The 15,392-nt window shown below is 35.3% G+C and overlaps 1 protein-coding gene across 1 annotated transcript in view; it reads left to right on the forward strand.

The window, feature by feature from the left end:
* Window positions 1-15,392, forward strand: part of Ttc6 (tetratricopeptide repeat domain 6) — a 238,690-nt gene that overhangs the window by 133,281 nt on the left and 90,017 nt on the right. The window contains exons 9-11 of the mRNA XM_058584485.1: window positions 3,440-3,532; window positions 5,762-5,836; window positions 6,896-7,266. Of these exons, the coding sequence (XP_058440468.1) occupies window positions 3,440-3,532; window positions 5,762-5,836; window positions 6,896-7,266 (539 nt within the window). The remainder of the gene's footprint in view (window positions 1-3,439; window positions 3,533-5,761; window positions 5,837-6,895; window positions 7,267-15,392) is intronic.

Here is a 15,392-nt window from a genome sequence, read left to right on the forward strand (position 1 = left end):
TGGAGGTTGTTCATTCCCCATTTTCAGGAGAAAAATGATCCAACAAGATTTCTGGCACAAGGAGATGGCTCAAACTCACGAGTTCTGTTCACCAGAAAGAAACCAGACCAGTCTTCCAAGACTCTTGGTTCTTATGAATAGAAAGTTGTATTTAGCTATAAAAACATATGTACTCTAATTTTTAAAAAGCAAATTTTAACCTATTTATATTTTGAATTTACTGGTATTTTTTTGTTTTGAAAGTTATGTTTGTTATTGATTCTGCCTTTTGGTTTATTTTTTCCTTTTATTCCTTTTCTTAAACTTGTCCTTTTTTTTGTATCTCCCCACCACTTTTATTTAAATTCTGTGGCCTGGATATAATATATTCTGATTTTACTTTTTCATTACTATTTTAAAGAGTCTCACACATATTTAAGCACATCAGGAGTCAGTCAGGGGCTGGGGTTGTGGCTCAAGCGGTAACGTGCTCGCCTGGCATGCACCGGGCACTCACTGAGTTCGATCCTCAGCACCACATAAAAAAAAAAATGAAGATGTTGTGTGTGCCGAAAACTGAAAAATAAATATTAAAAAATTCTCTCTCTCTCTCTCTTCTCTCTCTTTCTTCTCTCTCTTCTCTCTCTCCTCTCTCTCTCTCTTAAAAAAAAAAAGAGTCAGTCAGAATCCATCTTTCCTCCCTTAAAGGACATTTAAAAATGTTTACTTCTTCCTGTGATCTGCCACCTGAGTCCATTAAGTATTTCAATTTCTGAAAGAGTGTTCTAACTTTTAGTTACTGCATCATAATAACTCAGATTTAGCTAGAAGCTTTGCTGATTTATTTTCTTACCACTATTTCCTTTACCTTACATTATTCCCTCTCTTCTGTCATTTTTGTTTTGCTTATTATATTTTTAACTAATTCTTTCTGGGAACATCTAAGGGTAATAAATTTTTAGAATACTTATACTCGTGGATGTGTATTATTTCTTTTGCTCTGCCTCCTGAATTCCAGTTGGATTAGGCATAAAATTCTTTTTGAAAAATCATTTATCATTAATAGAATATACTATTCTATTTTTATCATTATTTCTATTTTTGTCATTATCAGTTACTAGTAATAAGTAGTCAGACACTGTAATTCTTCTCATTCATCCCTCCTGGCACTGCATGGACTTGTTAAAACCAAAGGCTTGTATCTTTATATATATATATATATAAAATTTATTTAATTTATACATGACAGTGGAATGCATTACAATTCTTATTACACATATAGAGCACAGTTTTTCATATTTCTGGTTGTATACAAAGTATATTCACATCAATTCGTGTCTTCATACCTGTACTTCACATTTCATGTAAATTTCGTGAGAGCAGCAACTGTGCTCTCATTCATTGTGGCACCCCCAGCCTCTAGAATACCAGCTTGCACATCGAGATGATCAGCATGTATTTATCTGATGAATGAAAGAACAAATACAATGTAAAAAGACACAAGTCCTCAGTTTCAACACATATGTGAAGTGTCAAGTGTGTTTAAAAACAGTCCCCAGACATGGTGCTGAAGAGCTGAGCTGGCAAATGTTCCTAAGTGAAAGAAGGCTGCAGTGTGCTTCAAAAAGAAAAAAAAGCATTTTGGATCAGCTTCAATTAGGCATAAGTTCTAGTGCTATAGGTCATGAGTTCATTGGTAATGAGTAGATAATATATATTAAACAAGGTGTATTTAAATAGAAAACTCATAAAATAAGGTAACGTATTGATGAGTGAAGAAAACCAGATACTCACTTGCTGACAAGCATTGCTCACTAATTCAGTACTCACAAGTGTTTACAGAAGTTGATTTCTGCAAATAATAAAGATCAACTACACATGTTTATTGTGTCTGTCCTTCATACAGGGTGTAAGCTCTATGAAACCAGCACTTTGTTTTTCATTGCTGCAGCCTCTAGAATGGTGGCTTGCACATAGAGGTCATGAGCATGCATTGATCTGATGATAAATTTTTGCATTGCATGTCATGCAAACAAAACTACAATTGTACTCTTGGACAATATTTTAGCAAGTTCCAAAGTTCCAACATATGAACTATATTCTCTTTTTAAAATAACCATTAACTGTTAATAAGTTCTGCTATTTTGATGTCATAAAATATGGTGTTAAGCGTTTTGTCTTTATTTCATTAAAAGTATCATTTTAAATATGTAATACTGGCTATTTCATCATTTTGTAATATCTTGCACAAGCATATGACAACATGTATTTGTCAATGAAGAGTCATGATGAAAGCATCCAAGTCCCTTTCTGTTATGTTTACTAATTCGCTTAACCTTAAATTGTACTATAGCTACTTCCTAAAAATACAACATAAGGTCAGGTGCAGTGGCACATACCTGTAATCCCAGTGGCTCGGGATGTTGAGGCAGAAGGATTGCGAATTCAAAGCCAGCTTCAGAAACTAACTGAGGCCCTAAGCAACATGTAGTTTGCTGTGAGTCCCTGTTTCTAAATAAAATATAAGAAATGGGCTGGAGATGTGGCTCAGTGGTTAAGAGCCTCTGGGTTCAATCCCAGGTGCCAAAACAAAATCAAACAATACAAAAAGCATATAAGGATGAATAAAAATTCAATGCTGTTGATCCCTAAGTTACCCATAGCCTTATCCATTGTCAGTGATAATTACATGATACTTATATTTAATTTTAAATATTTTATGATTATTTTATTTTATTTCAATTTGAAATGTTAAAGATTTTGGGACCTAAGAATTTCAGCAAACAAGTAAAGCAACAGCATGGTTTAACATGAATCCACCTAATCATGAATCTACCAGGCTGTCAGATTTAGACCTTTTAGTTTTTCAGTATATTTAAGTCATTATAAGAGAAGTAGCACACTTAATAATCATAGTTATTGTAGACATTCCTCTGACTCACTATATGTAGAATGAGTATATATGTATGTGTGTGTGTGTGTGTTTATAATAATTTAGTCATTGGATAGAATTCAAAGTATAAAACATTGAAGGAAATTTTCATTCTAATTCATGTTTAGAATGCTTTCTTGTGTTTGAAAATGAATAGTCATTTATTGACCATAAATCTAGATAATATGTCTTATTCATAATCCTCATGTCAATATGCTAAATAAATTCAGTGCTAACCTATGAAAACATATGATCCTCGATCACTCAAGATAAAGGATGCCAGAAATAATACGGTTGTATCCATTTGGCTAAGGTCCAATGCTGAAGCCAAACTGTGGGTTTTGGCCAAATATTGAGGCCATAGCTGGACATTAATGCATCTTTAGAAAGTGTTTTCTAGAATTCTACCTCTTTTATAGTTTTTAAAATGTTGGTAATAATAAATAATGTTGTACTATGAAGTAACAGTGATCACAGGCATTTAAATGTATTTCACAAGATAATTTAAAACTTATCTTTTAATCACAGAGTGTTCAAAGAAGCAGAATTGTAACTGAGAAAATTTTGTCTGAAAGCAAGGAAAGAATCAGTCTAAGTGGTTACAGAAGAATGAGCTTTAAGGTATGTATGATTTTTGTTCTGAACTATGGATCGGTTACTCTGTCTGCCGATAAGTTCAGAAATTATTCCTAGTAATTCCGGAAGTGATTTCTTGGTACTTCCACATTCCGGGAAATGGCTTAGACTAGACAATGGTATCTTTGTAAAGGTTACATTTTCTCTTTGTCAAAGATGCTGTCTTTATGGCACTCCAAAGATGATATTCACTAATCAATAGCAACATATCTGCTGTGAATTTTTCTAAAATTTCCAGTTTTCCTTCTTATTCTTGCCTTAAGACTTGAGTGATTAAAGGAACACATTTATAAGCCTTTTTTTAAAAAAGAAATATTTTCCTTTTCTTTTTTTAGTTGTAGATGGACACAATATCTTTATTTATTTATTTTTTATGTGGTGCTGGGGATCAAACCCATTGCCTCTCACAGCCCCAGCCCCTTATGAGCCTTTTGATTGAATACAGAAGCTGTTTATGGCCATGAAGCAGAGTAAAACTGATGGCTCTAAATGGTGATTAGATTAGATGTATACTCATGACTCCAGTATCTCTGTACTGTATCTAGGTAAGCTTATTGAGTAATAAATATAATTGGAAAAAATGAAATGGTGATCGAGGGCAGAGGAGAGGTATGAAATTTATATAATGGGCTTAGTAATGCCTGAACTTTATGGGGGACGAACAGGAATGTTTCATTTTGCTTTCACAGTGCCTTCAGCCCTCTACTCCCCTAGATGATATCTTGGGTATGTGCCACATAGTAGAGAATTCGTCCCCTGAAACAACTCAAAACCCCTTTTCTAGTCAGCTAACTAGGTTAAATATGCCTCAATGCTTCCTCCACTGACCCCCATAATCAGGGAATACTCTTTTCAGAAGGGGATAGTAATGTTTCTCCTATGGATCACTGTTTCTCTGCCTTCTTGATAGCACTCAAGGAATATTTTTCCCCAATGTATGTTTGATCTTTTTCTTCCTCACCAGCCTGAAGTTATATCATTCATGTTCACTATTCTATCTACAACATCTAGAGCAGTGACTATTACTTAAAAAAAAATTGAATCAATAAATGACACTTCTCTAGGTTCGAAAGCCATTTAAGCTTTTTAGAATGTGGTAGTAGCATCACTTGCATCTACCTATCATATATTCCCATTTTTAGTAGCTGCATTTTTGAGTTATCCCGCTGTAGTCTTAAAATGGGTATCATTATGTCACTCATGACTCAAAAAAACTCAACCAGGGGGCTGGGGATGTGGCTCAAGCGGTAGTGCGCTCGCCTGGCATGCGTGCGGCCCGGGTTCGATCCTCAGCACCACATACAAACAAAGATGTTGTGTCTGCCGATAACTAAAAAAAAAAATAAATATCAAAAATTCTCTCTCTCTCTCTAAAAAAAAAAAAAAAAAAAAAAAAAAAAAAAACTCAACCAATCCACCTAGCAAATAAAATTAAGTCAGAGTGCTTAACTAAGCCTCTTAACTTGACCTCATCTGTATTACCTCCCATTTTACCTCTACTTCCATGTAACCTCCATGTGTGCTGTACTCTGACCACACGAGAATCCTCACGGGCTAATATTTCTGTTACTTGGACATTTCTCTGCTTGCTGAGGCTGTTGCCTTGTCCTGGGATATTCTCTACCCTTTCTCACTACAGAAGTGCTGCTATCTTCACATAGTAGTTCTGATGCTTCCTGTTTAAGCTGGTCTATCCAGATTTCCACCTGTTCAGAACTGGTTTCTCCCTCTTCTGCGTTCTCTTTATACCTGATCTGTGCCAGCTTTACAGTCATTGCCACAGGTGCTTTTGATTACAGCTATATCTCTTGCTGTTTGCACTGTTATCCTGTCTGAAAGTGTGGAACATAACATTTCCTTTATACTTTCCACTCCAGTTTCAGCTCTTTTAATATAATATCCCTATTCTTGGTGCCGTTATAATAATATATAATATTTATCTGGTTCCCTGAAGTAAAAAGTTGAGGTTGCTTGTGATTAGAGAATTAATAAGATAATTTTCTTTATTATATACTTTGCTAAGTTAATTGATGCACTTTAAACCCTGTTCCTCTTCAAGAAGTCAGCGACTTCAAAGTCAGTAAGAACCTATGTTTTAATTAGTATTTCTACATTTCATTAATTTACCTACATAATTATTATTAGCCAACTATCATATGACATTTTAGTTTATGTCTACGGTTAATATGTATTTCTCATTCAATTATTTTGCAGGTTTTCTTACTAAAAAAATCTGCATCATTTGAAAATATTAAAAAATGTTTCAGTACACAGTCTACACAATTGAAGGTATTGTAATTTCAGCTTTTATTATCCAAAATATATGTTTATATTTCTACCAATAATAATTGTCTTACATTTTTTTCCAAATGCATGCATGTATGTTTCATATTTTAGTCTCTATTCTAATTACATTTTGAGTCAAATATAGTTTCCTCAGATGGAGGAGTATAATATCATGGATGGTCAAGATCTCTATTATTCTTTAGTACATTTTAGATACATAACTAGCTTGTATGAAATTGTTTGGAATTCTGGTCTAAATTCACTATAAAAAGATCTCTCTATAACAAATTATTTATTAGCAAAATGAAATGCTATAAATTTGTTGACAGTGCTTCAATAGGCAGGAAATGATATATCAAAGGATTAGAAATCTGTGTTCTTTTATTGAATAATGAGTATTAGAGTTTCAATGATTAATGTATAATTGACCAGATTTTCAGCTCCTGCTGTTGTAGTGTTGCAGCAGAACTCAGCTGCCAGCCGGTGTCTTCTTTCAAGGTTCTTGTCTCATGAATTTGAAGAATGAAATCCACAGACATGGACGAGTAAGCGTAAAAGAGTAGGATTTATTCAAGGGAGAAGAAAAGAGACAGAGCTTCTTCAGGGCGAGAAGGGACCCAATTGGGGTCCTGATTGGGGTTGCCACTTAAATGTACTAGTCTAGGGGGTTATGTAGCTACTGGGTAGTAGTGTCCATCAATATTTATGATAATTAGGTATTGAAGAAATACCAATGCTATTGGGCAAAATCTATGCTAATTAGCTTGAGTCTGTAGCATTCACTCAGGTCTGTCTTGCCTTTGCTCACTGCCCTGTGACAAAGGAGTTGGATGGAATGTTTGGAATTTGTTTCTACAGGTTGATCTAATGGAGTGGAGAAGCCTTTATCGGGCTCATTTTCTTAACTGTTTGCCTGTTTTACTGTATGTCTTTTTTATCTTGTCATTAATACCCAATTTAAAACATTTTCAAAACAGTGCCCAAACTACATTATTAGTAACTATAGCCAAATTAATTTTAATTGATCGTATATATTTTTCACCTCCTTTTTTCCTTATTAAGAGAGCAAAATCTGCAGTTGAATTGAGAAAGGAGTTCACCACCAAATCATTAGAACTAAAGGATGATATTCAAAGCAACCTGAGACTGTTGATGTACCAGAAAAGAAGGGCATTGGAGCTGCAGTTTGCTGAGCAAAAGAAGGCCCAGGCCCCTTTCATCAGAGCACATATTAGTGAGCTCCTGGAGAGCATTCCGGATAACAGCACTTTTGAAGACATCTCTCTGTCTCTCATTGAAGCATCGAAAAAAGCTGGCATTACTTACATTGTTTTTCCCAAGAGAAGGATGATGAAATGGAAGAAAAGACTGAAATCGAATAAACTTATGACTATGTATAAAGAGTTAGCCAAGCCTCCAAAAACAATCCAAAGGTCTTGTTCAAGCAGTATTACTTTATAATTTAAGAAATGTATTGTGGTTTTGGCCTCAATTTTATAATTTCCCCCAGTGAAGTTTTATTATCTTCCTTAGCACTGAAAATATGCTAAAGGTATAGTCCATTAATTTTTAAAAACATGGATGTTTCATGGTATTAATATGTGTGTTGCTCAAACTATAAAGTGGTTATATGATTTAGGATGACAAACAAAACTAAATCAACTTGATGACTGAATGAAGTCTCTCAGTGGAAAGAAAAAAAAAATCTAACAAATTACTTGTTAGATATGGTTGGGTATGAAAAACTAACCCGTGCTCCAAACAAATACCACTCATTTAAAAATCAAAATAGATTTCTGTATTTAACTGTTTTCAAATTTTAACTTTTTCTCGAATGAGAAATGGACATATAGAGAAACTGGGCTTTGTATGTTCTGAGCCCTTCTTCAGAGATCAACACACAAAAATAATTGATTTTCTCCTTACTCAGAGGTAATAATAGCTAGTGTATTTAAAAATATGGAGGGACCTGAAATCATAGCCAGTGGAACTTGAGATATGTTCATGTTTCAGTGTTCAGAATATCACTTTTTTTTTCTTTTTCTTTTTTCCCATGATACTTCAGACTAATTAAATGAAAAAAAAAATTTATGCTTCTATCCAGTGCATTATAGTTATGTATACTAGTTGGGTTCCTTTTGACATAATCATACATGTGTGGAATTTAATTTGCTCCATTTCAGGCTCCAGTGCTTCCTCTTTCCTTCCCCCATTCCCTTTCCTCAACTCTACTGGTCTTCCATTTATTTATTTATTTATTTAATTGTTGATTTATAGATATACAGAAAGGTGGAGTTCACTGTGGCATATTTGTACATGTACATAGCATAATTTTATCAAATTCATTCTGCATTTACTCCTCTTTCTTGTCCCTCCTTCTTCCCCCCCCCCTCAATTGCTTTATTTTACTCCTTTGATCTCCGTCGTCTTGTGGGATTGGATCCCCCTATGCTTTTTCCCTTACTTTGCTGTAGCTTCTGCTGTATGAGAGAAAACTTTTGACCTTTGATTTTCTGAGTCTGGCTTATTTCACTTAACATGATATTCTCCAGTTTTGTTCCTTTACTGGCAATTCTATAATTTCATTTATCTTTATGGCCAAGTAAAACTCCATTGAATCACTTTCCATAACCAAAGTGTTGTGCAAAATGGTTTTCTTTCTTCTTTCTTTTGGTACCAGGGAATGAACTCAGGGGTCTTTAACTACTGAGCCATATCCTCAGCCCCTTTCTTATATTTTATTTAGAAGCAGGGTCTTGCTGAGTTGCTTAGGGTCTTCCTAAGTTGCTGAGGCTGGCTTTGAACTTGCAATCCTCCTGTTTCAGCTTCCTGAGCTGCTGGTATTTACAGACGTGTGCCAGTGCCCGGCTACAAAATGTCTTTCAAAAATTCGTGGGATTCATTTCTCTTTAGATGTCCCTGGATGATGGGCTTATTAAAAACGTCCTTTTGAAAAGTAAAAACTTTCTTGATGATAAAGGAATAAAAAGTTTGTGTTCACTTTATTGTTATAAAGGCTTGCAGGCTCTGCAAAAGTCTTATCTTTTGGTGTGGATCATGACATATTTCTGAAGAGACTGGGGAATAGCACGTAAGTGTGAGTGACAGAGTGGGACAGAGGCCAACCACAGTGGAGAATGCCATTTGATCCTGAGATCTCCATATACTTTTGTTTCTCCTCTGTAATGAAATTTTTTGATTAGGTTATCTTTAGGAGATTTTGGGTAGATTTCTTAAGTTAAAAAATGTTTTAGAACAGAACTAGAAGTTTGCTCATATGTCTTTGGCACATTTACTGATTTCAAAGTGTATTGAGTCTTCACCATCCTAGTTAAAGGACAACACAGCACCACCATGACTTAGGTGATTTCCATGGGAAGGATATAATAGTAGATGAAACACTGCTTTTGTGGGATGTTGTTTTGCTTACTGACTCTTCATCCTTTTGGGTATAAAATTTCACCATTTATAAGAGACTTATTTGCCTTTATTAATAGCCTGATTTAAAATTTGTGTATGCTGCCAACAAGCATGATAAGAATCACACAATGAGCCTTTTGGTGGTGGCAATAAAATAAACTGTGCAGTGTTTATCCAAGACACATGTTAGTATAGCTTTCTTAACTTTCTTCTTTCTTTTTTTAAAAGTCTTAAATTAATTTACCACCTAAATGTAGATAGGAGATAATTATCAGTTCACAACAAGTTATCAAATTTCTTTAAAAATAGTTTTATTCCTCTAGCTGGAGATTTTTTTTTTTTTTTTTTTTTTTTTTTTTTTTTTTTTTTACCAATCTTAACTTGGTAACTCAAAAATATCCTTCTTATTATTTCCTATTCCACCTTTAAGCTTGTTGAATCATAGCTCTTCTTGGTGGGCTCTTTTAATGGTTAGAGGTGGACTACGTGTGTTCTCATGTAACAAGCCAAATCTTGACTGTGGAAAGGAGTTCCTGCAGAAGGCCATTTGAGCAGATTAAAGACCCAGACTCATGCCTTCCCCTTCAGTCTTCTTGCTGTAGGTTGCTGTGTTGCCTCCTTCCTCAGCTAGGTCTTGGCTGGATGCTATACACCTGTACTAACTTTGTAGCTTCCCTGTTTCTCTTCAAGTGTCCCTCTGCTTTGGTCCTTAAGCCCAATGTTGAGAGACTAACCAGTTAGTGAGGTACAAGAGGAAATCTTCCTCATCAGTTGGCTGACAAAGCAGTGAATCATTCCCACTGAAGGCCTGGCTGCCTTGACTTACTGTTACCATTCCTGCTTACCTGGGCTTGTGTGAATCGCTAGTCTCTTGGATCTCTCTCAGTGCTCTGGCTTCCAGGACTGAGGAACATTCTTAGGCCTGTCCTTTTGCTGATGGTTTGCCTATATCCACGAATTCCTCTCTTTGGGCCCCATTCTAGAATAATTGCCTTTAGTCCATTCTTCCATTATCAAAACCTTGTATGACCTGCTCCTGAAAGTGAATCTGTGATCTCAGTCTTGGTTTTCTGGGCCCATCTTGTTGCTGTTAAATCACCAAGAGAGGCAGAGTTTAATCCCTCTCCCCACATCCAGCAGGAGATGACACATTTTCCTTTGTTGTTTTTATTCTTCCTTTGGGTCAGGAATCTGTATATTTGAATTCTAATCCCCATTCACTAAGTCCTTGGTGACCAGCCCAAACTACTTAATTTCTTTGGATGTCTCCCTAGCTGGAAGATTTAGAGGTTATTCACAGGATTTCTAAAGTAACTTTCAGCTCAAAGATCCCATAATTCATGTAGTAAAATCAACCTTATTCTTGCACAAATGAAAAATTTTGAGCAAACATTTAAACTATTTAAAAAAATTATTTGTTTCTTCAAATAGTCTTACATCTCATTACAACTCATTATGTATACATGGATTCTGACTTGACAGCCTGGTATTTTTATACTGGCAGGTGAGGTAGCAGGTTGATTTACCTTGGTTCCTCTCAATGAAAAACTATAACCATACTCATGGCTATAAAAACATAGATCTAGACTTGCAATATATAAAGAAATATTTCCCTTTTAGGGTGGAAGTAAACAGCAAGTCTCCCTTTCTGATCTTTCTTTTTGATCTGGACTATTTAACTTCAATGATGTGGGATTATGACTTTTCCTTGTAAAAGTTCATCCACCGTCTGTATTTGCTCTTTATGTTTTTCTAGAGAGTTGTGTAGCAAGTTCTTATTCTTTGTTTTCTTGAAAATGTTATACTTACTTGGTAGTAAAAATAAAACAAATGTATTGTAAAGAAATTTAGAAAGTACAGCAATTCTCTCAAGCCACAACATATTTTGGAATGTTTATATGGGAATACATTTTAACAATTGCATTTTTAAGTGAGTATGTGTGTAAAATGTGTTTCTATATAGAAAGTCTGGAGTTTTATACAGCAAACTGTTGTAGTAACTATTTCTGGGTTATAGGAAATTGATTAGATGGGGCAGGCTGAGACTTTCAGTGTTTTACTTTATGCACATCTGTGTGTGTGTGTGTGTGTGTGTGTGCGCGCGCGTGCGCGAGCGCGCGTGTGTTACTAGAGATTGAACCCCAGGACACTCTATCTACATTTGCATCCCTTTTTATCTTTTATTCTGAGACAGGGTCTTGTTAAATTGTCCAGGATGGACTTCAGCTTGCCATCTTCCTGCCTCAGCTTTCTGACTAGGGATCACAGACTTGTGTCTGTGACCACCACTTCTATATTTTTTGAAAATTTTTGTAAGTAAACATTTATTTGTGATTAAAAAGAACATTTCTTCCTTATTTACAATTTTAAAAGTCTTTTTGAACAATGCCATGTGGAAGGTGGGGATTCTTAAAGTATATTTTCATTCATGACAGCTGTATTTCTGAGTAGATCAAAGGGCTCTACCAATCAAAACATATTGATCGTACCCCAATTCACACAAAAAAATAAATGAAAATTTTTGTTTTCAACTTCAAGATTTTCTTTCATAAATCTTTGTAAAACTTTAGAGTCATTTTTGCTCTCTAGTTAGAAAGTATTAGGAGAAAAGTAAGAAGTAAGCAAGTAGTGAACCAATAGTAAGGGATGTGTTTGAAATAATTACTTTAGAATTTGCTTTGTGTGCACATTTGTGTCATTGGTTAAAATTTTATGATTCATGTTTATACATATTCCTATTTTCCTGGAGTATATCTTAAGAAATGTTTTATATAATGGAATCAAATACATGGTTGTTTTATGGAACTCATTGAGGATATTAAAAAATGTATTATAACTTCAGGACCTCTGCCATCAAAGTAAGCTTGAATAATCTGATAAGAAATTTACTAAATATTCACATCATTTGCTATTCTAAACTGGTTCCCAGTTGCAGCACGTGAAGCCAGCATACATATATGGAACTCGATTCCATCTATCATCTATATCCCCTGACCAAGAAAAAAAAAAAAGGTTAAAGGACATTTTAATTTTTGTCAAGGTTGATTACTTTGAGATCATGAGAACATTCTTTGCTTTTATTAAAACTTAAAGATGTTCATGTTACTGTCTTATGTACTTTTATAAGACCATATGTTGCTTTCAGAATTTAGGATCCTAAATGTTTATCTCTCCCTAATAGTTGGCAAGTTTTTTTTTCTTTCCTTATTTCTTTTTAAAATCAGAATGTGAAAAATGGGTATTTAACTTATTCTTTTTCTTTCCCATCTTAAAATTCAGTCCCAAGGTTCCATACATTAACATTTGACCATGGCAACAATGTCAGCTTAGGCTTTTGATTGGTTTTAAAAATCTCTTGAGTGGATAAGTGACTCAGTTTCAAGTTACACTTTTTTTTTTTTTTTAGTTTAAAGTCCTCTAACCTTTGCTACATCATTCCAGTCAGTCTTGAGCATGTGTGGTTCAGGAGTTGGGCTGAGGTGCATATGGATTAATATAGAATTAGAAGATTCCTTCAAGGATTCAACTTTCTTTCTTCCGGAGTTTCTTTTTCATTCTGGCCCTTTCTCTGTCTAATAAAATTTCCAAGTATCTATTGCTCTTTAAGTACTTGCCACCAGCTGCTCTGAATTGTAGCTCATCTCTGATGTAAAGACACAAAAGGACAAAACCATTGGGAAGTTTTTCCCCTAAGGGCTGCTTCACCAAGTTTTGACTCCCATTCAGAGTGCCTGCTTTTGTTTACTCCTCAGAATCCTCATGCAGTTGATTTTTTTAGTAACTTTTCAGTTCGTTATTGTTATAAACAGAAGGGGCTTCTACCATCATAACACAATCACAGCTCTGTATGGATTTTTAGTATATTCTTAGTGGGAGATAGCACAGCATGTTTATGTGCTGGTGTGAATGATTCAGTAGAGGGGGAACAGTGGATACAGAAAAACCAGGAGTCATTGAAAGAATGAAACCCTTGGGAAGGTAAAAGTGGATGAAATACAGAACATAAGTACTTAAAATGAACTTAAAGGAGGGCACGTCCATCATTAAAAACAAAGGGAAGACTGGTGTATGTGATTCTATGTGTTTGGTCATATGAAAATGAGGGAAGGTTTCAAGTCTTTTCTATTTTCAAAGAAGGTGAAGTTCTTAAGTCCAGAGTGAAGGGGTGAAAGCTCAATTTATTTAATTGAATTATGACACATAGTAGGAACTGATCCACAATTTGATGAATAAATGATTTAAGCCATTCATTTGTTTAATGTAAATTTATTGGGCAGCTACTACAAAGCAGACACTATTCTGTATAAAAAACAGAGGGCAGTAAACAAGACTGACAAACTTTCTGTTCTCATAGAGCTTATATTCTAGTGGGAAAGAAGGGGAGACAGAGAAGGGGTGGAGATGAGATTAACAAATGATGTTAAGAGAGAAATGTTATGAAGAAAATTAAGGCAGTGACATGGGGGTTACTATTTTAGACAAGAGTGGCCATAGCCTTTATGATGTAATGATATGTGAGCATAGGATTGAATGGAATGAAATAGTGAGAGGTTTGAACATCTGAAGAAGAGGTTAACAGCAAGTGTAAAGGCCTTGAGTTGGGGACATGCTTTTTCTTTTCTTTTCTTTCTTTCTTTCTTTCTTTCTTTCTTTCTTTCTTTCTTTCTTTCTTTCTTTCTTTCTTTCTTTCTTTCTTTCTTTCTTCCTTCCTTCTTTTTGAAGGACAGCATAGAAATTAGTATGGCAGGAAAAGAGGGAGTCAGAGTGGTGAGAAGTGAAGTCAGGGAAGAGGTCAGATTGATTTCATGCAGTGCCTTGTGAGCCACAGTAAATGATAAGTTTGAAATTATAAAAGTGCCAGGAAGTCATTGTGAACTTGATAATTGGGTAGTGCCATTTACAGGTTATGGTAAGGACACTGGATTCTTAAATACAAAAGAAAACATTGGGAGTTGAGAGAAGTGAATTGATACAGCATAGTTTATGTTTCCAAAGGCTCACTGTGGTTGCTGTGTGAAAAAATAGATTGATTGTAGTAGAAGCAGCGAGAAGGCTATTGAAATAATCCAGAAGAGAAATGGTTGCTTGTCTGGGGTGATCTAAGTAGTGAAAAGTGCTTGGACTCTAAGATAGATTTGGGGAGTAGAGTCAATAGTATTTACTCCTGGATTTTTTGTGGGATGTGAAAAGAAACAGATTAAGGATGATTCCAAGGATTTCTCCTGGAGCAATTGGAGAGATGGAGGTTTGCTGAGAAGGGTAAGACTGCTTAGCGAACAGATGGTTATGGCTTTGGTGGTGCAGTGTAGACAAAAATCTAAATGGACTGGACTTCAGCCTAGCTTTTTTATATTATGAAGACATTGCAGGACAGCTGACATGCTGGTCAGGATAGTAAAGATAATATTATTGTCCCTGCTGTGAAAATGTAAACTTTACCTGATTCCCCATCTTGCAGAAAAGGAAAAGAAATTATATCAGGACCACAGCTGCAAACCAGGTGTCAGGAGGTATGTTCATTGCTTCAGTAAATATACCTACCACATCTGGAACTAAAGTTGTGGTTGTTATCAACACCTGATTAAATCTGCAATGATTTACAGTAATTTATATACAAGATTTTTTTTTTTCTTCTGGAAAACGGGTCCTTGCCTCACTAGATCTACTGTTAGGAGGTCTCAAGCTAAGATTTTTCCTATCACCTGATTTTCATTATTCCTTAATTGGACTGATAGATTTCGGTGGCACCCACAGAGGGTGTTGGTGGATCAGGATAAGTTGAAAGCAAGTATCTGATAACCCCCAGGAAGTCTTAGTATTTTTCCTTCCTCATACCTTTGGAAAGTTTTGGGGGAAATTCACTATGTAAATCTATGCCTCATGGCAGGATTCTTTCTCAGTTAGGCCTGGCTTGGCCTTTCTGTCAGGTGAGAGATATTGGATGCAAACTTGCCTAGGTCTGAGAGTTAGGCAAAAAAATGTCAATCTCCACTATAGCTGGTTAGCTTTATGCCCAGAAGACCTAGAAGCTTCTTACCTGTGTAAGTCAAGGAATGCCCATCTATCTCATCCTCTGAGTACTTGTGGTCATTTAGTTATGGCCATAGATCCTTGCAATTAAGATTTGGTTATTATCATT

This window comes from Marmota monax, unplaced genomic scaffold (genome assembly GCF_021218885.2).
Source record: "Marmota monax isolate L192 unplaced genomic scaffold, Marmota_monax_Labrador192_F-V1.1 WCK01_AAM20220418_F8-fsc00001, whole genome shotgun sequence".
NCBI classification, from domain to species: Eukaryota; Metazoa; Chordata; class Mammalia; order Rodentia; family Sciuridae; genus Marmota; species Marmota monax.